Here is a 22586-nt window from a genome sequence, read left to right as displayed (position 1 = left end):
TACACACACACATACATTACATACATTTTATCTATATATCTAAATAAAAATAGGCTCAGTATATATGACCCAAAGTAACTAGTAACTAACTACTTGAGTAGATTTTTTATCCGATACTTTTTTACTCTTACTCAAGTAACTATTCAGACTAGTACTTTTACTTTTGTAAATATTTCTAGAAGTACTTTTACTTTTACTTGAGTACAGTTGTTGGGTACTCTACCCACCTCTGTTCAAATCAAACTTACAGTTTTTTTAACAAAATGTTAATGTAGTAGTCAAAAGCACTGAGATATGATATAAATGTGACAGATTTCAATGTCAATTACGGGTAATTCTAATAGACGTTTTTCTTGTTGTATTACATTTAACATTGGAGTGCATAAATGAATCAAAAGGGTGTATAATTCTTTATGGTAGTGTTTCTTAACCAGAAGTACATACTTTAGCAGGTTCAAGGGAAAGAAGAAAAATCATTAATTAATATTATGATTTTTCATTTCGTTCCTTTTTAAGCAGGAATGCACTGAAATTAAAATTATTGTGAATAAATGTAATTATTATGAATGTTATGGCCAGTAACTGATAAATGGCTGATAAGAAAATTCAATATTATTTTGTCTAAATAAATTCAAAACAGAAGTCTACAACGAAACCTGATAATTCAAAATGATACAAGTACATTTATCATATTATTATAAATGCTCAGTGTTAAAAATGGATGCTCATTTTGAGATTAGCTAAAGACCACATTTTTGAGTAATATTAAAATTGAATTATTTAAATTTTTAGTGTTTTTAAAGATGAACTCAAATTAATCTTTAATTAAATATTAAAGTTAGATGACAGCAAAGATAATCTATATGAAAAAAAATAATAAATGTGGATGGATAAATAAATAGCCAATACTTTAATAATTAATTAATATAAATTATAATATTTAATATTATACAAAATATTTATATAATATTTTTTAAGAATAACTTGGCAGGTAATCAATATGGTATTGATATAATGTGAATCCCTATTTTTAAGGGAAAAAAAATAATGGGATCAAGTTTTATTTTGGGAGTAACACTCTAAGAATACATGTGCTACCTGAGTTTTTCCACCTATAGTATTGTTGTTGTTTTTTTATGTTTAAGGGATAATTTAAAAATATTTATGAAGAATATTTGTAATATTTAAAAAGAAACAATACTAGTTGATGTCAATAAAATGGCATTTGAGCGTTACCAATGGGACTGTCAGGCTACATATAATTAAAAAGGTTAAGTTTAAAAAAAGACCCAAACTGAACTCAGATCAGTGTTTAGTCAGTTCTAGCTTTGTCTTTCATCCCCCTTCAGAGAGCCAGGGATGGTCAGATGGATAGAATTACTAAAACAGGATGCAACACAATAGCATCTCCCTCCCTCTCCCGCTCTCTCTCTCCCAACATTTCCATCTCTGTCTCCATATTCCATTCCTTTATAACCATTCCCTTATTTAAGGAAAGCTGAGACATTGAGACAGAAAAACCTAGCACACAGCAGACAGGAAGCAGTATTGGACCGACAGTGAAACTGTCAAATGTGTCAAACAGACATTCATAACAGAGTGCTTTTTGCCTTTGTGTAAACGCACCTTAAACAATCATTGCTGGTTCTGAAGCAGGACAGTTCCTTGCTCTCTTTCTCATTCTGGTGAGCAGCAGGACACAGTGGCAGCTGGACATGCTTGTGTGACTTTGGAGTACAGTTGCATGCAGAAGAAATATAGGAGTATAAACACTGCATAAACACACAGAGTGAGCTTTACATGCACTAGTTTAAACTAAACAAATCTATTATAGTTTAGCATAATGCAGAACCCAGTTTGCAAATCAGATCTGCTGCACTCAGAAAAGGCTAATAAATGATATTCATTTTATTAAGCAACATATGTGTGGATTACTAATTAATAAAAACAGACTTTAGCACAGATATTTAAAAATGACTCTACAGATTGTCAACTTAAGTCTATTCTGTGTTACCATGGCATTAAACTCCTAGCTCTGTGTTAAAGGGGGCTTTGTGATCAACTGCTATCTGAGTACAGTGTGTTCAGAGTGACTAATGCAGGAACAACTAAAGTCATTATAGGATTTAAAATTCTAGCAGGTTGGAGGAGGAAATCTGAATATGTAAAGAACAAGGAACTAGTTTCACATTATCTTGCACTTATTCTCTGTCTCAGAAAAAAAAACATCCAGTTAAACAAACATTAAAATAATTATCAGTTGACACTGCAAGCAGCATGTCAACTTAAGCCCAGAAATCTAAGGACATGGGCCTTATTGTCCTCAAACTTCTCATGCAAAATATTAGCTGGATTTACAAAAGATAAACCTTTGTTCTAACCCTATTTCTATTGTTTGATGTATCCCTATTAGGGATTATTTTAATTCGCCACATGCCCACGGCTACTACTTTTCAAAAACAAGCCCACAGAATTACCATACAAGAAATATCTGAACAACAAAGAACTTAAAGCAAAGTGTGTTCTCGATTCAAAAACGTAAAACACAACGAAGGATTTTCATCCATATACCAAAACTAGTTCTATTTGTGTTTTGAACCTTTTATATGTCAGCTGTACATACTTATACAGGCTGCATTTTGTCTTGTTTGCTTTGTAACAGAAATAATATTCCATAGAATATTTTATGTATTTTATAAATAATCATCACTGTTACTATGTAATGCTCCTACAGTTTTTTTTTGCTTTTTTGTAGAGTCACGAGTTTTCTAATAATACAAACAATTACAAAAATGTGGGCAAAATAACATTTCAGTAAAAAAATAATAATAATAATAATTTTGCCAAGGAGCATGTAATTTTTTTGCTACACGTTACTTCAGTTGGTTTTTGATAACTTAGAATACATTTTACTGTAAACCACCTATCCATGATGCAAACCTATTGATAAATCATTAAATTATTATTATTATTAAGCATAATAGCATACTCTGACTATTTCTGCTGTATAAAGCTATGACAAAATTAAAGTGAAGTATTCAGCTCCAGTTTTCATGAAGTATGTGTGGAACATTGAGGGGGAACTTAGAAAGCAATCTTTAAGAAAATGGGCCATCTTTAAGAAAATGGGACTTAAAAACATGGTTTCTGAAGCACCACCCATTAAGTTGTCCACCCATGAAGTTGCAGCGGTCTCAACTTTATAAAACACAGAATGAAAATCTGTGCTCAGTAAGCAGCCTAAAGCTCATAGATAATAAACAATATATAGGAGCTGTTACATTAAAACCAGTGTTTAAAAGAGGTAATAAATCACCTACTTGGGAAGATAAATACCGGCTTTTGAGTAACATTTTATATTATAATTGCATTATATTATTATTATTGCATACAAAATGAAAAGTTTCTCAGGATGGCGAAGGTGACACCCTTGATCATGTAATCTTATTCCTGATTCTCTGTCTTTGCACACCTTACACTGTGTTCAAATGGGGGCCAAAGGGGAGACAACCAGCGTCATTCTACCAAGCTGCTTTCATCTCTGACATCATCTCCTGCTGCATACAGTGCTGTTGGCAGGAATGCCATGGCAACCCTCCTCTGGTCCTCAGAGTGGCATATTAGAGTCTAAACACTAGAGATCAGGAAAGAAGGGAGAAGGGTGGCAGCCCACTAGCCAAATTGGCTCCCGCTAACAACCAATGCATGACAGTGGCAAAAAATATTAAAATAAAAATGTACATCACAGATTGTGAAAGGTTTGGCTTGATAGCTTTACCTATTTCCAACTGAGAACTGGCTGAATTGATAAACAGGGTCTTAAATGGCTCATTTATGCTCAGAAGTTGTTGCTATCTGAAACATTTCACAGTTCATGATCCCTCATCTATGACAGAGCGGGAATGTAAAACGTGCTTAATAATTCAGTAAAGCAATGAATATTGTAGAACAGTGAGTCTGTAAACAAACAACAAACCTACAACACTCTACAATAGCAGAATATACTGTATCACACACTTAATTCTTGAATGAACACCGACAGGCTCCCCAGAGTGAGCTTGGGCTTGATGAAGAACATCTAATTTGACAAAGAAGATTGGATTTGGACCACATATTTTTTCTGGATGTAAAAATAAATAAATAAAATAACCGCCAAGGAAAGATATCGAAAACAGTGTGATCTGCCACGTCAAATAGGCAATGTTTCAGCCAACAGCTTGAAGCATAAAAAACATGCAGGGGGCAAAGATGGAGCAAGCGGGATGGGGTGATGGCTGATAGCAGCTTTTATTTGACATCAAATTTCAGATGAATTGCCTATATGGAAGCATGAAAATAAAGGGGTTGTGCTGTGTTGTGCATGTTATTGAAGAAAATAAAGGTGACGCCACCTGCTCACATTCAGATTATGACTTTTCGATCAAAGAGGTGATGGTAATGTCAGGGGAGGCAGATCCTTCACTAATCAATTTCTATAATAGCATAAAATACATAACTGATTCTTTTGGTCTTAGTATTTTATAAATTGCTGTTACACATGCAGTTCTGGTAAATTGAAAGCTACTGAAATACTAGTGTACTGCAATTAAAATTTTCTATGATTTTTCTGAAATCATATTATCCTATCATATATATCTGAAACTTCAAATATCTAGCACCCCCTGCTGGGCAATCATCTATCGTTTAATCGCATATCATGAATTTTCAGCTCAAATTAGTTTTGCCATCACATGAATAAATTACTTTTTAAAATATATTAAAATGGAAACCAGTTATAATAAATTATCATTTCACAATATAACTTTCAATGTGGTTTTGATCAAATAAATGAACAGTAACAGTTTTTGAACAGTAAGCTTGTTAATGTTTTTTAATTCTCTTCTGTTCTCCAAGCCTACATTTATTTGATCCAATACTGCAAATCAGTGAAATTTTGAAATATATTTACTAGCCTATTTAAAATAGCTGTTTTCTATTTGAATATATTTCAAAATGTAATTTATTGAGATTTCAAAGCTGAATTTTTTTGCATCATTACTCCAGTCACACGATCCTTCAGAAATAATTCTGATATACCGATTTGCTGCTAAAAAAAAGAAAAAAGAAAAAAAAAACCCCTCTTATTATGATAATGTTGAAAACAGCTGAATATAATTTTTTTCAGGTTTCTTTGATGAATAGACAGTTCAGAAGAGCAGCATTTATCTGAAATAGAAATCTCTTGTAAAATGATGTCTTTATCATCACTTTTGATCAATTTAAAGAATCCTTGCTAAATAAAAGTATTAATTTTTTATAATTTATTTAAAAAAAAAATATATATATATATATATATATATATATATATATATATATACACACACTGACTAAGCTTGTGTGTGTGTGTGTGTGTGTATAAAATGCGACACATTTTCCGTTTTCTGGCAATAACATAACTTATTAGAAATTGGTTTCTTTCCCACCAGGATATTTCTATCAGACTAAATAACTGGAGCTGTGTGAAGTTGTTTGAGTGCTAAGAACACCCTCATCCTCCTCTCACACATGCAGAAACCCTGGATACTGGTTGGAGTGTCAGAGGGATTGAACGATTGAGTCATCTGATGCTTCTATAGACCAGGGTAACACTCACTATGAGGAAAAGGATAAACAGTACCATATTGAAGGATGCTCGAATACATTTTCCCTTGGTTCTCTTACATAAAAGCACTGATCTACAAAATGACAGCATGAAAGGACAATTTTTGCAAAAATAGATTTCTAAAGAGAGGCCAACTCAGTTGTTTCCACAGCAACAGGAGACTGCACAAACAATTTTGCGGTCCTCCATCATTACTTAGCTGTACATGGCAGGAAAATACTACAGATGATAAGAGAGGATACAAACTGGAAACTTTTTTATATTAATGATACAGCAGATGTGTTTTGATTTCACTCACCCTTGGTCTGGGATTTCAAAATAATCACCTTTGGCTCATATGTGACTGTGAGAGAACAAGAAAAATCACAGAGCAAATTGTGTTATAAACACAGACATGCAAGTGAAGGGTGGATATTTTCACATTCACAGAATTTTGTTTACCAGTGCCTGTAAAATAAAGAAAAACGAAGCCCAAGACAAAGACAGCAATTTGCAAACATCTTTTATTAAAGAATAGAAAAACCATCTATCACCACAGGGTAAGTGTTTAAACAGTTTCACATGAACTTTCCTTTTTTTTTTTTTTTTTTCTCTCACTGCCTAACACATAATCCAGCAATATAGAAATATGTACAATCAATCTTGCATGAATCGGAATGATACAAAAACCTGTTGTGAAAAAGAAAGGAAGGCTGACACATGAAGTAGCTCCTATAGACAAGTTAAATCACAAATAAGTCTTACTGCTGGTTTCATACGATTCTTGATACAATACACAACCAAAACATGAGGAAACAGATGCCGTGACGGCTATTAAACGCATTTGTTATGTAACTGCAAACAGCTTATAAAAAACATTAACTGGTAAACTTTTAACTGAGGGATGATTCATGTCCATTCAATTCAAGCAATCAATGGAACTGCTTATGAATTAAAGTGAAACGGTTTTTCTCAGAAACAACATCATGCTGGATTACTGAAAGGAGTTTCCTAGAAAGCAGCACAAGCCTTTGGAAAGCTTTCAATTATTTCTTGTTCAGTTAAGACTGTGTGGAAAAATAACTGTTTAATTCGAGTAACAAACAAACTGGAAGTCAAAGATTCCTAAGCACCTGAGCTCTGAGGGACACAGCAACTATAGACAATTAGCTCAGGTCTCCTGAAATCAATTAATAAAGACAAACAGCCCTGTAACAGAGCAGTCTATCTGCAAGTTAGACTACATGCTCCATTAGTTAGGGTTAAACTAAGGAATATGCAGTTGAGCTCAACTTTGGTCTCCAAACACTATGTCATCCAAATCAACCTGAGCCATATATGCATCCAGCTCTGCGTCCAGATGGCTCTTGGACATGGACATGTAGTCATCCAGTTGTTCATCCAACTGCTCTCGAGAAGGAATCTGGTGGCTGTCGAATCTGGCCCTGCTGCACCCTGAATAGGCCCTACTGACAGACATCAAACAACCACCACCTGCGCAAAATAACGCTCTTATTTTATAGCTAAAACTGAGAGAAGGTTATCAATGAAAGCATTTGCATGTACTGAATCTAGTCATATCACTTCAGTGAGGGGAAAAATATGCATGATTTTCCTATAGTATGAAAAATCTCTTTTTGAGAAACGTTTGCCATCTGGCAGCTTTTTAGTACCCAGAGCTGTTGAGCACAGCAAAGATTATTATTAATCAAGAAAAATCAATTTATTTGCACCATTTGACAAGAAATGGAACAGAGCCAATTTGTTTAAAGTGTTTTTATAACCAGGTATATGACTGCAATCTTTCCGGATGCTCACTGAATGCACTGAACATGTCAAAATCCAAAAAGCAAATGGAACTACATTCATACATTTAATCAAATACAGTACATAGGCAAATCTAAAGCTATCTGGAATATATTTTAATTAATGTTGCTTGCTTTTTCCATTTCAGAATATTTCATTTGACATCATTATCAGAGTAATTAGCTGAATAAACCAGTGTATGATTAGTGCATAAAAGATTAATCAAAAAAAACTTTTTACTTTCTATTCATCAAAGAATCCTGAAAAAAAAAGGATCTTGGATTGCACAAAAATATGACATTTTCAACTACTGAACTGAATGCTTCAACTGTTTTCAATTATGGAAAAAGAAAAATCTCAAGCAGCAAATCAGCATATTAAAATAAAATAAATAAAGAGACTTGAGTAATGACTGCTGAAAATGTGCTTTGCCATCAAATGAATAAATTACTTTTTAAAATATATAGAAATGGAAGAAGAACTAGTAAGTTTGCCAAACCTTGTGCTGTTCCTGGATGTGGCACCTGCCGCTCTGCATTTCCTTCTAAAGAATCCAAACATTAGGAAAGAGTTTCTGAAGTTAATTTTTAACAAATTCCCTAATCATTTCAGTCTCAAAAATAAAAATGTTAGTGTAAAATTGTTATTTTTGAGGTTTTCAGGTTGTTATTTTTGTGTTGCATGAAAGTAAATTATTTACAGTAAATGTTTTAGAGATGCTAAGATGGCAGCATGCAAGTTGCATATTTCTGGGGCCAAGCATTTTACTCAGATACCCAGCAGCAATTGTGCAATATCAAGAAAAATGTTAGTGTATGTTAAATTAATTAGATTTTCAGTAGAATTAGAATTATTTAGTGAAGTGTTGCACATTTTACTGGTACAGAGAAGAGTAAATTATTTTGCTAAATGTTTGCAACTGCTTTTATCTTATTTAGAACCACCACAATTAAATTGCCATCTGTCACACAGGAACTACTAACATTAAGAAGATTATTTTAAAGTGCAGCGTATTGAAAATAACTGTGTGTGTGTGTGTGTGTGTGTGTCCTCCACATGCTTGCGGTCTTCACTCTTCATGGCCACTTGAACACTTAAGACCAAATACGGGAAATATGTCATGCAAGTAAACAAGTGGTCAAGTGCAAAGACCGTTAAGTGTGGTTACTGGGATAGGTATTATAAACCTCCATGTTCTCACCTGTTTTTTTAATGGCTCCTCCCCCTCGGCTTCCCATTGGTCGAGTCCAAATCACATTTTCGCCATGCTGTTGCTGGCCCCACCCCTTCTGAACACCTAGAGAGGACACTACCCCTCGCAGACAACTTATGCCTGCATAACACACATACATGCATGCATGTACATGCAATCTTAATGTAATGATGATGTCAATCTCATCTACCATCTCACTTACTTCTCCTTGTGTAAAATCCTTTGACCAATCCTCTTTTGCCGCCACCGCCGCCGCCTCCTCCTCTCATTTGCCCCTGCAATCCCATCATGCCCCCTTTCACCATGGGATGGCCGAGTCTCGCCTTCATGCTCACTTTGCACAGTTGTTTATTTATATTCTGCAGAGAGGAAGAGTCACAGAAACTATTTAGTCTACTATCAGAGAACATCGGCTCTGAGCGTTTTGTATTCTGATAAACAGAATGTGCCTGACAGATGTGTTATTTAGGGCGGCCAGCACAGAAGGTCTGTTGGCCATCTCCAGAGCCAGATGCTGGTTGCTCAGCGAGGCTGCAGTCTGCTGCTTCACTGCGGCTCTGAAGGCCATCACATCCACTGGCTGATGCTTCAGTAAACTGGTGAAGCTTCAGGGAGGAGAACAAGATGACAGAGATTTAAAGTACACCACAATATCTTAGTGGTTGCACTGTAAACAAAATGTTTAGGCAATAGCAGGACAGCAAGACTAATTCTCACCGGTCATGCAGAGAGACGGTGCATGTGCTGTTCAGAATGATCTTGTGGGGATCCAGAGGATTCATTTTTACATCCAGCTTGCGGTGTAAAAGTCAGACTTTCAGTCAAACAAATGCTAAAATGGTAGAATGAGAAGTCAAATTAGTGTTTACATCTAACTTTACCCCTTCACAGTGTTCATCTGGGTCTTGGCTAGTTCAGCACTCACGAAACAAAACTTAGCAAACATTTAACGTTAGACGTGCTAACTTTGACAGAAATATCGCATATTTTTTTAAAATTGTAAAATCGTGTTTACTGATTTACCACCATTAAAGTAAGCATCAATACACGAGCACAGAACAAGGTCACTAGAGCAGTGTAGGTCGGAGGTTTTCTGCCAGGTGCTCGGTATTTGGGACAGGTTCACCCACGCCGCTGTGGATCGGATCAATGTTTACCGCCCTCTTCCGGACATAGCGGCACATGGACCCTACAATCTGTCAAAGAATAATATATATATATATATATATATATATATATATATATATATATATATATATATATATATATATATATATATATATATATTATATGTATATGTATATGTATATGTATATGTATATGTATATGTATATATATATATATATATATGAATATGTATATATATATGTATGTATGTATGTATATATATATATATATATATATATATTTTTTTTTTTTTTTAAATATGGTTATTTTTATATAATATTTATATAATATTTTATATAATATTTTATATAATATTTATATAATGAACTCTTTCTATATAAGTTAAGAGTGGTAGGCTATTAATTTTCTATAGAAAACTGCGAATTTGATATTTTCAATACAGAAATTCTTAGTGTGGCAGTATTGAGCTATAAAGTTGAATGTGAAAAATAGGCTGTGCAAAAGTTTGGCCACCTCTTCAGTTGTGTTGATTTTAATACCTGTGGTCACTTGCTTACAGTTATTGATAAGAACACAATATTGATTTGATTGGCTCAGTGAACCTTACACTGTAAACGCAGGTGCAACCTATCATGGAAAATTATATTTAAGTAATTGCTAGTTGTGCTTCTTGATGCTCTAATTGAAAGTAGCAACATACGAACCTCAAAAGAACTGCATACTAGGATAATTTGTCAATATGAATTAGGAGAATGATACATATATATATAACAAAGGTGTAAGATCTCTGCCTCCTCACACACAGTTCACAGTCAGAAATATTGTTAGAAAATGGAAGGCCATGAACAGCCATTGTCAAGGAAAGATGTGGTAGGATGATAAAAATATCTGAAATGAGAAGAACGATTAGGATGGTCACATATAAACAACAGACCACCTCCAAAGATCTCCAGAAATTGATAGTCATTTATAGTCACATTTTTGCACCTGTCCATTTTTGTTATTTACATTGCATTTTTTTTCCTGTTGACTCCAATGTTATTTCAGAATTGAAACAATTAAATAATAAATTGAAATGTGACTGTTTCCATAAGATATGAATTATATACAAAAGAAGTTTTGAAAGTTTTCGAAACTCGAAAGCCTATTAGATTATACACTTAAAATTGATTATACTCTTTTGCATAGTATTGTATTTATTTATTTTTTCTGCGTGTTTAGCTTTATTGCATTACATTAATTGTAGCCGTTGCCTTTTGTCTCTGTTTCAGATTTCAGTTTTACTGTGCCTGATGTGTTTGAGAAATAACATTACATTAATTGTAGCCGTTGCCTTTTGTCTCTGTTTCAGATTTCAGTTTTACTGTGCCTGATGTGTTTGAGAAATAACATTACATTAATTGTAGCCGTTGCCTTTTGTCTCTGTTTCAGATTTCAGTTTTACTGTGCCTGATGTGTTTGAGAAATAACACTGCATTTGTGTCGCCAGGGGAGTTACCTCTCTCTCTCTCTCTCTCTGGATAAACGCGCACGTACAGTACGACGAGCTAGTCAGAAGTGCGCAGACATACCGACATAGCTACACCGACGAATACGTACATGTGACACCTAACTGCATTGTAAGTAGTCCTTATTTTGACTTACACGAATTTGCTGTTTTTGTTTTATGTATTTAGTAATTAATGGTTGTGTTAGTAACTATAGGCGGTCACAGCACGAGTAAAACTAATAGTGTGTTACAGGAAGTAATGTTCGGCGTTTCCCAGTTAAGTTAAGAGCGATGGACACGTCTGTGGTGGAATATCATAGCAATGTATTTGTTTAGGAACAAATGTAGTGACTTTGAATTAGATTATTATTATTTTTTTTTTTCATATTAAAACGTCGGTATGTTTTTGTGCAGCTGGCTATTAAGTTGTTTGAAATTAAATCCCAGAGTCTCCCTTTCACCTGTGCAGCAGTGCCAGTCTGAACTCTCAGTTCTGAGACATGTTAGTTACATTCTTGTCTTGTATTTTTATCAATTTTCAATATTGCTTTGAAAACTATGCAGTGGCCCCAAGAGCTTTTGGAGACTTAACACACATGAAATGTTTGAAAAGTTTGTGAAATGTTTTGTGTGAAAACTGTGCTTGTGCTTTTGTCCTTCTTTCAAATAATTACATGATTTCGTTTTTATGTCTAACGACATTGCATTCATACATTGAGTGTTGAAGTGGCCGCATTCATATACCATTTTTTTCCCCTCTCCTTCTCTTCTAAAACAGTGGGAGCAGAATGTCTGTGAATGCGCCCAGCAGCAGTGATGCATGTTTAAGCATCGTTCACAGCCTGATGTGCCACCGCCAGGGAGGAGAGAACGAGAGCTTCGCCAAACGTGCCATTGAAAGCCTGGTAAAGAAACTCAAAGAGAAAAGAGATGAGCTTGACTCCCTCATCACTGCTATCACCACAAATGGAGTTCATCCAAGCAAGTGTGTCACCATACAAAGAACACTGGACGGACGTTTGCAGGTCAGAGCACTACCGGCCAACATCATCTGTTTTTAACACACATTAATCACTCTTAATGACAATCAAGACTGCATGTGATCTGGAGTAAAAGTTAGCAATATGTAAGCTAAACCAGCATCTATCCTGCTGAAATCTAGCTAGCTATGTTGATTCAGCTGGTATGGTGCTGGTCAACCAACATATCCATGCAAAACTTAGCTGCCGACTCTGTTCAACAAACTGGTTAGTGACTTCTGATGAAGCTGGTTGAATAAGCAAGCAAGTTAAACTAGTTAAGAAGCCTGGTGAAGAGACAAGCGTCCCAGGCTGGGTACCAGCCTCCGAAACACAACATATGCAAGCCAGTGTTGTTATTTTTAACAAACTATTTAAAAAATGTTAATTTAACTAAAGATTAAATAAATATATTTTAAAAAATAAAAAAAATTATACAAAATTAGAAATGTTTCCTTGACCACTAACTGAAATAAGTTAGAGTAAAAGAGTGCAAAGTTAAAGCAGTGGGTTGAAGTACTGAAAAATATTAAAACTGAAATAAAATTAAAGCTATATAGATGTCAAAAACTGAATAAAAATGACAAAAGTATGCAATAAAATTACAAAAATTCAAACTAAAATAAAAATGAAGAGTATAAAAATAAAAGCCAATTCAAAATATGAATACTACAGTAGTATATTAAATTAAATTAAATTTATGCATTTAGCAGACGCTTTTATCCAAAGCGACTTACAGTGCATTCAGGCTATCAATTTTTACCTAGTATATAGATGATACAAAATAACACTGAAACTTGCATGCTAAGTAAGCAATGCCGGTTTTTTTTTTTTTTTTTTAACTAGGGTCATATATTGCATACCAGGATGTTGGTATCATCTCACACACAAATAGGCTGTTATTATGGAAAAGCCCAATCATTTTTCAATGTTCATTTTTTTTTTCTGCATGTGACTGACATGGTGTAAACAGGGTATGTGGCCAGTTCTCCAATTCAAATGAAATCTGAACATAAACAATATCAAGTAAAGCTCCTGCATGTCAGCATTAATTACGTGTCAAAATACAGAAAAAGACAGCAAATTTTTCCTAGAGCTTCCATGCAGCTTCCATGACAGACGTGACTGCGCTTGTCATCTATATTGTAATGAATTTTCAAGAACGTAATTAACTTAAATGTTTTCTAAAACAGTGTGACATTTTGTTATATGATCAGTTTTCACATTTAAGACCAAGAGTCTGCCAGACTTTCACCTTTGCAGAGTTTATAACCATCAGAGGAGGAGAATCGAGGTATGAGTGATGTTAACATGGAAATCTTCTCTCCCAAAATAGTCATTTCATGATTTCAGAGAGAAGAGAGGCCCGTGGAGAGCGAGACTGAGTTTTCCCTTCCCCCAGCTGTAGACGGGGAGAGAGGCGGGTGGAGGGCGAGGAAGGGTTGTTTTGTCTGAAACACAGGAAAGGGGCAGGGCCAAGCTTAAGCCTGTCTGTCTCACAGAGACGACTGTGTCAGTATTTGAAGCATGAGTGCAATGTGTTCAAGTAGGACATTTATGCAACAAGTTGTAAAAGTATGTGTGCATCAGTATGGATTTGAGCTGAACTCCGTTTCTTGTCAAGCATGCTGTTAGGGTTTGTTAGTGGAGAAATGTGATGTTTATGAAAATGTGAGAGTTCTGGGAGTTTAATATGGTGCTCTGTCTTTGTGTGAGTTTGTAAAACGTAATTGGTTTGGCAGTGGACCAGTTCTGTCTCTGTCTGTGCAACTGTCTCCGCTTTGACTCGCTCAGGAAGGTCAGTCTCCTGGCTGGAGAATTGTATATCATTGCAATAGAAAATGAGGTCACCGTATGTTGCCACTCAATCATGATTTAGAGAAGATGGTCTGACAGAAGAGTCAAATGTTTCTCTGCATTTTATCTTCTGTGTTCCTCCGTCTCCTTTTTGATAGAGAATCTCTGATTTTAGACATGTCCATCCATCCATAAAAGTTTGACCATTCTCTACTCGTGTCTAGTTAATGTTTAATATGGATTAATTGTGAAGCAGTAACAAGTTCCTAGAATCTTAAGAAATTTAGATCTAGCTTAATAATCAAAAAGTTATCTAAATATTTAATACAATACTTATATGATGTAAACTAAGCTTTAAAACATTTTCTTTAAAATTAAATATAACTGGGGGGGAAAAAAGTCAGTAAAAAAAATAGACCACCATGTCGAAGTTTGGGGGAGGTAAGATTTTAATAATTGGGGGAGTAAGAAATTAATACTTTTATTCAGAAAGGAGGCATTAAGTTGACCAAAAATGACTAAGGTAAAACCCTTACATTTTTACATTTCAGAACTTTCTATTTATCAAAGAATCATGAAAAAACATCACAGTTTCCACAAAAATAAGCAGCACAATTTTTTTCAATATTTATAAATGTTTCTTGAGCACCAGATCAGCATATTAGAATGATTTATGATGGTTCATGTGACACTGAGGACTGGAGTAATGATGCTGAAATTATTATTATTATTATTATTTTTAAGTTTTAACATCACAGAAATAAATTACAAAAAAATATTAAAGCAAATAAATGTGATTTTAAATTGTAATACTATTTCTCAATATTTTTTTGTATAAGAAACTTTTAAAAAACATCTAAGTCACCCCAAACTTTTGAACAGTAGAGTTATATAAAAAAACTTTTAGCTAATTCACTTGACATTATGAAAATAAATCATGACATTAATAGTAATTATTATTGAGTTCTAATTTTCACATTCATTTTATACTTCAGGTCTATTAAACGTATAAGAGACCGTGACTGTCACATTTTCCAATTGTGTTTTACACCACATTACAGCATCAGTCTACTATTTCGTTTGGCAAAAAGTGTAACAAGCTCATCTATTTCTAAGCCATTAGTTATGTCTTTCTCGTGAGCCAAAATCATCATATTCATTTTTCTCTCAGAGAAGAATAGTTCTTTGGAACAGTGTTAGGACTTTAGGACAGGGTGGAGAATGAATATGATACTGAGGATAAGTGATTACCAGTGCATGCACTCCAAAAACAATTCTGGTCAGTGCAGTAATAATAACACTAAATAGATACAAGAAGATCATAAATGATCAACCAAAATTTTAACAGAATATAGAGAAGTCAGTAGGTAGAAAATCAGTAGATATTTGCTGATGTGATAAAACATGCAAGCCTCAGAAACAGTTGACAGCCCCAAAAGCAGTGTATTTTATTTAAATGTAAAAATGCATTATAATGTCACACTTTAGATGACAGTATTGTGAGGTTTTTTGTATGCTGACATCCAGTGTTGTGATTGCTCCTCAGGTGGCTGGGCGGAAGGGTTTCCCTCATGTCATATATGCCCGTCTGTGGCGATGGCCGGACCTTCACAAGAATGAACTCAAGCATGTCAAGTTCTGTCAGTATGCATTCGATCTGAAGTACGATAATGTGTGTGTCAACCCCTACCACTATGAGCGTGTGGTGTCCCCTGGGATTGGTACGTATGTTACTTTAAAACACAAACTATGAAACTAGCAAAACATTTTTCATCCCTTTTATAATTTTATCAAGAAAATATTTTGATAAAGAATAGGCACCGAAAGTGTGCAATTAATATTTGACTCTATATATATTTTTTTCTTTCTTCTCAGTGGGATTCAGTTTGCCAAACCCAGGTGAGTGAAGCTCTGAATAAATAGAGGCGGACATTAGCACATGTATTTCTTCTCCACATGTAAAAGCATTCATCTGGGCTAATTGCTGATGTGATGACCCTGATCGCTACGCTGCTGGCAGCCAGCCTTTAATCAGACACAGACTGCCATAAAATGTGTCGGATCGAGACATGCAAGGACTCGCCTTGCAGTGAAAGAGACAAACAAGGAACAGGAGTTTGGATAGAAGCTCAAAGATGTTTTGACACTCGGTCTCATCCCTTAGGCAGGCTGATAAAAGAAGAGCACATACATGACTGCATCCAGATGGAGGGTCTGTCAAGTATGACCTTACAGCAAGACCATCATCCTCCAGATCACTACAGCCCACATCCTCTGAGACTGATGTCCCCAGAGCCACCCCAGCGGACCACTTCCTCAGTGACTCTCTACCCCAGTCTGCCCCTCTCTCCACCCTGTAAGTACAGCACAGGATTGACCAAGTAAACCAGTGTTGGCAGTATTAACATAAAAAAATGTACATAGTAAATGTATTACATGTATCTAATAATGAAACTGAATGATTCTAACAAGAAATCATATAATTGCTTAATGTGACACTTTTTAAAATTATTTTTGTATTTATTTGTTTTTTTGTTTTTTTAATTCAATTTATTTTATTTATTATTTTGATGAATTGATTGACTGATTATAATTGGGGTGTGCATAACACAATTTTTCAAAATCTGCTAGTTGGTGGGTTTAGCCCAGTGTTAGTAGCAATGGAAAAACATACTTTAACTTGACTTGCTGTCTTCAAAAATAATGTTTTCAGAATAATTGTATTGACACATCATTAATCTCATCCTCTGTCTGTCTATCTCTTTCTAAAGCAAGTGCATCCAGGTTGTCAATGCAGGTGGAACGCCCTGATGGACTGTTGCAGATCGCCCCACCAGTGGGACGGTCCTTGACGTCCAGCTCTCCACCTTCCCCCCCAACACACAGTCATGCACCCACACACAGCCAGCCTTCATCCCAGCAGCCCTCTGTCAGCCAGAGTGAATACAGCACCTCCAAGCACACACAGACACCGGGATCTTTCCACAGTGAGTTCTTTTGATAAATCACATCAGATCATATGTTCACTATTGACCGTTTACAAATTTGTAAGGCGGTTCATCTATATGACATTACATTGTTTTCATATATCAATCTTTCATTGATAAAGTCATGTTAAATGTGTTTATTTTTAAACTTTTCAGCAACAACCTGGACCGGGAGCAGCACAGCCTCCTATTCTCCAGCTGGACCACAGCAGAATGGGCGGAGTCATCAGCAAGCCCCTCCCCCTCATACCAGCCACTTCTGTATGCACATTTACATGTCATGGTTTTTGTTAAATATACTGTATATAATGATCATTTTAAAACAATTTAATAATCTCATATAATAAATAAAACGCATAAATGCATGATATTTATATATTCTACTGTTCAAAAGTTTGGGGTCATTATTGAACAGTAGTTTATATAATATATAAATACATGTATCATTAAATGTAATACATTTTGCAATTATGTAGATTTTTTTCTCATCTTATTAATTATATACAATGATTGCACTTTATGTAAAGATATAACTATTATATTTATACTTCTCACTATCACTGTATCGTAGTTGTTTATTATGTTAATGTTATTTTTTATACTGTTATCAGGGTCTCAGCATCACACACCAGCCTCATACCCTCAACAAGTCTCCAACCATCCAGGTACTTCACACACACACACACACACACTGTACATCTACCACACGCCGTATTAAACTGGTGTCATTTGGTTGTGTACTACAGGCCCAGAGTTCTGGTGCTCAATCTCCTACTTCGAGATGGATGTGCAGGTTGGGGAGATGTTTAAGGTTCTAGCCAATTGTCCTGTGGTGACGGTGGATGGATATGTGGACCCTTCGGGTGGGGACCGCTTTTGTTTGGGTCAGCTCAGCAATGTTCACCGAACAGATGCCAGCGAGAGAGCACGGTCAGTGTGCATTCAACATAATTATACACATTCATTCATTGCCGCAGATTCAAGCTTTTGAACACCTGACATCTATCAAACAGGCTTCACATTGGTAAAGGTGTTCAGCTGGAATGCCGTGGGGAGGGGGATGTGTGGATGCGTTGCCTAAGTGACCATGCCGTATTCGTGCAAAGTTACTACTTGGACAGAGAAGCAGGGAGAGCGCCAGGGGACGCCGTTCACAAGATCTACCCAGGAGCCCTCATTAAGGTGCACCTTTAATGACATCACTCGTTAGCACTGCTTGCAGATTTGCAATTAAATCTTACCAGACATCCAAATCAGAAGGGCAACCACATTGTGTCAGTGCATTACAGACAACATATGTATTTGGTATAGTAAATGTATATTTTCGGGAGACAAGCATACATAAATTAAGTGTAAAGTTGTGGACAAAGACTGAAATATTTGGATCAGTTTGTCCTGCTGGTGAACTAATCCAATTGTATTACTCCAGGTGTTTGATCTTCGTCAGTGTCACAGACAGATGCAGCAGCAAGCGGCGACTGCACAGGCAGCTGCGGCTGCGCAGGCTGCAGCGGTGGCTGGGAACATCCCGGGGCCAGGCAGTGTTGGAGGAATCGCTCCAGCCATCAGTGAGTTGCTAGTCCCAAAAACATTCAATTTCCAGTTAAATATGATTATCATTTGAATAATCTCAGTAACAAGACCATTGATCCACCCCCCATTGATAGTTTTCATGTGACGTCACACTCATAGGAAGGCCCACCTGGCGGGCAAACGAAACTTTGCTCCACTGACCACCAGTTATTTTTACGCCGTTTGCATTTAGTAATGTATTAAAACGCAGATATTAAAAGTTGAAATTCAGTAAATGCATTATTGATGATGTATATTTTGTACAGGCAAGCATATCACCCCGGAATATAAACACACTGTGCAATGTTTCACGTTAAATGTTTTCCCATAGAAAACCATTATAAGGAAAACACTCAACCATTAAGCGGATTGTGTTCATATTCCAACATCATCTGCTTGTCTATGTAAACTACGCATCATTAATATAGTGATTACAAATTTTTATCTTTTAATATTACTGTTTTAAATATATTAAGGCACTGTTTAATGATTGAAATATTGCTGCGGGTACTTTATGGATTGCAAATGGCCAAAACTTGCATTTTGTTCACATACATTTGTTTTATTCTTTTGAGAGTTTATCTAAATATTTTCTTCTGTGAAACAGATAGAAAATTGGTAGTTTGGTGCTGCAGTTCTATGGATGTTTTTCCTTCCAGGTCTTCAAGGTTTCATAAAATTATAATAAATAATAATAATAAAAAAAATAATCACAAAACAGACATCACCATTGTGACTACACATAGGTGTATCACAATAATAATAATGTTACATTTTATATAGTGCTTTTTCCAGAGCTCAAAGCGCTTCACAAATTAAAACATGAACACAACCTCCAAGTGAGTGCAAATTCCAGGACTTCAGGCGATAAACCGAAATACTTTGACACAGCGTCCAATACAGAGCTCAAACCGCAAGCAGGAAAACTCAACAATGACGTCCACCATGCCACAAAAAACTCTTGTCAGTGAAGTAGACAATCTTTCCGCAGCATCCACACCACAAACACCACCAGGTAGACAGATCGGCGGGTTCAGGTAGGCCAGATGAAACAACACCACAACAAGCTGCATAGAGAATCGCAAAAATTAATTGTGCAGTTGAATTTCAGGACATAAACATATTTAAACAAGACAAAACCAAAAAAACAGCTCAGTGTGAAGTGGCAGCCAAACGCATGATGCTTGGACTCAAACATTTTTGTAATGTACCAGGCTGTAAGGTACAATTTATAACGGAGAATTTACTTCATTTGTCAGCAAAATTAGCACTATAATGGAAATATTCCCAAAAGAATCTGAATCAAATCATGAGCTAGTAAAACAGAATCCAGCCCTAGTCTTGAAATAATGCATTTTTTAAATTGTACTTGCTTCTTGTAGTACACACTCTTCCTTATACATTTTCACAGGTCTGTCCGCAGCAGCTGGGATAGGTGTTGATGACCTGCGGCGATTGTGTATCCTGCGGCTGAGTTTTGTAAAGGGCTGGGGACCTGACTACCCTCGACAGACCATCAAACAGACACCGTGCTGGGTGGAAGTTCATCTACACCGTGCCCTGCAGCTGCTAGACGAGGTCCTACACACCATGCCCCTCGCTGACCCTGGACCTGCCAACTGACCCACAGAGAGTGCAAAATATACAAGCCCTGTCACAAAAACAGCGAGGATGACAGACGAAGAGAAAGAGAGACACACTCTATGCAGGCAAACGGTGTCTCATAGTACCACATACACACACATAAACCTTCACACACAATCTTTCCACAGCCTTGACCAACAATGTGCCTTTGAACTGACCAGTGTTTAGTCCACTTTTGGGTGCTGTTGACTTGGTTGTCACAGTAATACAGACCAAAGGCCCTACTGATTAGTTCACACTAATGGAGGTCCTAAAGATGTGCAAGTATGTTGGTTAAGAGGGAGAGGATGATCCATATAGATAACACCGTTAATATGCTTTATCCTCAGAGACCCAACCATTGATCATTATTTTTTTTTTTTTTTAAACCTGTAGCATCTCTTTAAGAAGCCATAGGTTATAAATGCAGTTACATTGGGGTATAATTTAAAACAAAATTAGAATGCTGGGCATTTAGCATGGCAAAATTGCACTACTATTTTTAAAAAAGCATAGTGAAAGTTTTGAATTGACAATTCAGCACACAAATGTTTTTGGATAATGTTTTTTAACCAGTAAGTTTAAGAAGTTAAAATTAACTGTAATATTTATATCAAAGTGTGCAGTTTTTTATGGCAGTTTAATATAATTGAATATATTTTGTACTATTCATTTAATAGTCACTGATTCATGAATGGTTTTTTTTTCTTCTTTTTTTTCATTTTGTGAAAAATGGGTATGGGTTTAATTTTAATGGCTTTATACGAACATTGCAGTTCTGCTCGGTCTCTGAGGGTTAAAGCTCTGACTCAATCTTATTTAGCATAGTTCCTTAAGTGGCAGCTTGTCCAAATGTTGAGTGCAGACAGGACGTCCAGGAACAAATGCATTTAAAAACCGCTAATAGAGAGGATATAAAATGTGCTGTATTCTACAAGCCAGTATATTTTATCTGACAAATCTTGAAATGAGACCAAAGACTCAAGTGAGATTATAAAATCTGCAGTTTTAATGACAATCAACTTGTGAATACCATCATAGTTTATAATTCTGTGACTTAGAGATAAACGTTTAGTGGGATTTTTGCCTACTTGGCTATACATGAGGGATTTTAAACAGTCATTGCTGAGCTATGTGCCAAAACAGTCTTGAAACTTCCATTAATGTTGAAACCTTAAGCCATAACACTGAGACAGAAGTGAGGACAGCTGGTGGTTGTTTCAAGTATTGCATTCACTCCTGCACAGCCTTGCATTTTAGAATTGGGTTAATACATCTGTTTAAGCTTTATATATTATGAATTGTATTTCATTCAAGGATTCTGTGAGAGAATTTGCTATATTGTGAATATATTCATCACTAAATGGAGTTGTTAGGCAGGATGCCTCCAAGAGATGGGTTTCAAAAATTCCTTTCCAGGACCCTTATTCAGCACTGATTCAGCTGTGACTATATTCAGAATACAGCACTCGTGTGCCTATTTGCTTCCATACAACAGTCAAAATAAAAATATGAATATCCTAAATTCATTAAGCATAGATCTGCTAAAAGATGCACCTGGCATAACATGGTAATCATTGGGAAAAACGTTTCTTGGTACTTATAGCACCCCTCTGGTCTCATGAGATAACATGGGGTCCATGGGTTGCTTAGTTCACAATCAAAGAGGTCAGGAATTGAACCCCTTTGACCTGAAATATTTACTTGAATACCCTCTGAGATTGTAGGTTAATATTAAATTATTTAAGAACACATTTGCATGTTCACAGTTTTCTGGTAACAGTTAATGGTCACATGACATGCAAGTAAACAAATAAAGTATCTAACCCTTTTTCGTAAGTTATTTGGATTGTTTTGATTTTTAAATCATTTTAATTTTACAATTTTAGGATTTAATTAAGCTTTTCATCAACTCATGAAGCCCCTGCAGTTTTCTCATTCATGACCATTTTTGGACATCCTGCTTATTTAACAATGCTTTTTGCGTACTGTTAAATATAGACCTATGCATATTCACAAATGGGTTTTCTTTTTTGTAATTAGCCTACCTGAGCTATTTATAAACACACACACACACACACACACATATATATATATATATATATATATATATATATATATATATATATAATAAATAAGCCAGGTTAAAATTATGGTTTTAGCTATTTTTTTTCCAGAAGGATCATGGGATATTGATAAAATTATTCATTTCTGTTTGTTATTCCCTTTTTTTTTTCTTTTTTTTTTAACACTTTAGACCCCGCGATCTCAATATCTAAACTTAAAAAAAAAATCATTTGAAGTCTCATTAGAAACGTACTTTATTTAGCCC

At 35.4% G+C, this 22586-nt stretch overlaps 2 protein-coding genes across 6 annotated transcripts; one reads left to right on the top strand and one right to left on the bottom strand.

The window, feature by feature from the left end:
- Nucleotides 1-6127: 6127 nt before the first annotated feature.
- LOC132103113 (chromatin target of PRMT1 protein-like) lies at nucleotides 6128-9794 on the bottom strand. Of its 5 annotated transcripts, none has more exons than XM_059507951.1 (7): nucleotides 9663-9794; nucleotides 9357-9471; nucleotides 9094-9244; nucleotides 8842-8998; nucleotides 8628-8759; nucleotides 7926-7970; nucleotides 6128-7114 (listed from the first exon to the last, which is right to left on the bottom strand). In XM_059507951.1, the coding sequence occupies exons 2-7, from the start codon at nucleotides 9419-9421 to the stop codon at nucleotides 6909-6911; spliced, it is 756 nt and encodes a 251-aa protein (XP_059363934.1). In that variant the 5' UTR covers nucleotides 9422-9471; nucleotides 9663-9794; the 3' UTR covers nucleotides 6128-6908. The 5 variants fall into 5 exon arrangements, with proteins under 5 accessions (XP_059363934.1, XP_059363935.1, XP_059363936.1 ...); XM_059507952.1 differs by having other exon boundaries at nucleotides 9666-9766; XM_059507953.1 differs by having other exon boundaries at nucleotides 7926-7967; nucleotides 9357-9788.
- A 1553-nt stretch (nucleotides 9795-11347) lies between these two features.
- LOC132103111 (mothers against decapentaplegic homolog 4-like) lies at nucleotides 11348-22091 on the top strand. Its single transcript, XM_059507949.1, has 12 exons — nucleotides 11348-11386; nucleotides 12035-12281; nucleotides 15619-15793; nucleotides 15948-15971; nucleotides 16237-16428; nucleotides 16844-17059; nucleotides 17216-17320; nucleotides 17671-17724; nucleotides 17806-17989; nucleotides 18073-18241; nucleotides 18489-18627; nucleotides 20043-22091. Exons 2-12 carry the CDS (start codon nucleotides 12045-12047, stop codon nucleotides 20252-20254), a joined length of 1707 nt encoding a protein of 568 aa, XP_059363932.1. The 5' UTR covers nucleotides 11348-11386; nucleotides 12035-12044; the 3' UTR covers nucleotides 20255-22091.
- Nucleotides 22092-22586: the final 495 nt, after the last annotated feature.

The sequence above is a fragment of the Carassius carassius genome, chromosome 24 (assembly GCF_963082965.1).
Source record: "Carassius carassius chromosome 24, fCarCar2.1, whole genome shotgun sequence".
NCBI classification, from domain to species: Eukaryota; Metazoa; Chordata; class Actinopteri; order Cypriniformes; family Cyprinidae; genus Carassius; species Carassius carassius.
The sequence above is the reverse complement of the archived record's forward strand: the minus strand, read 5'-3'. Positions and strand labels throughout refer to the sequence as shown.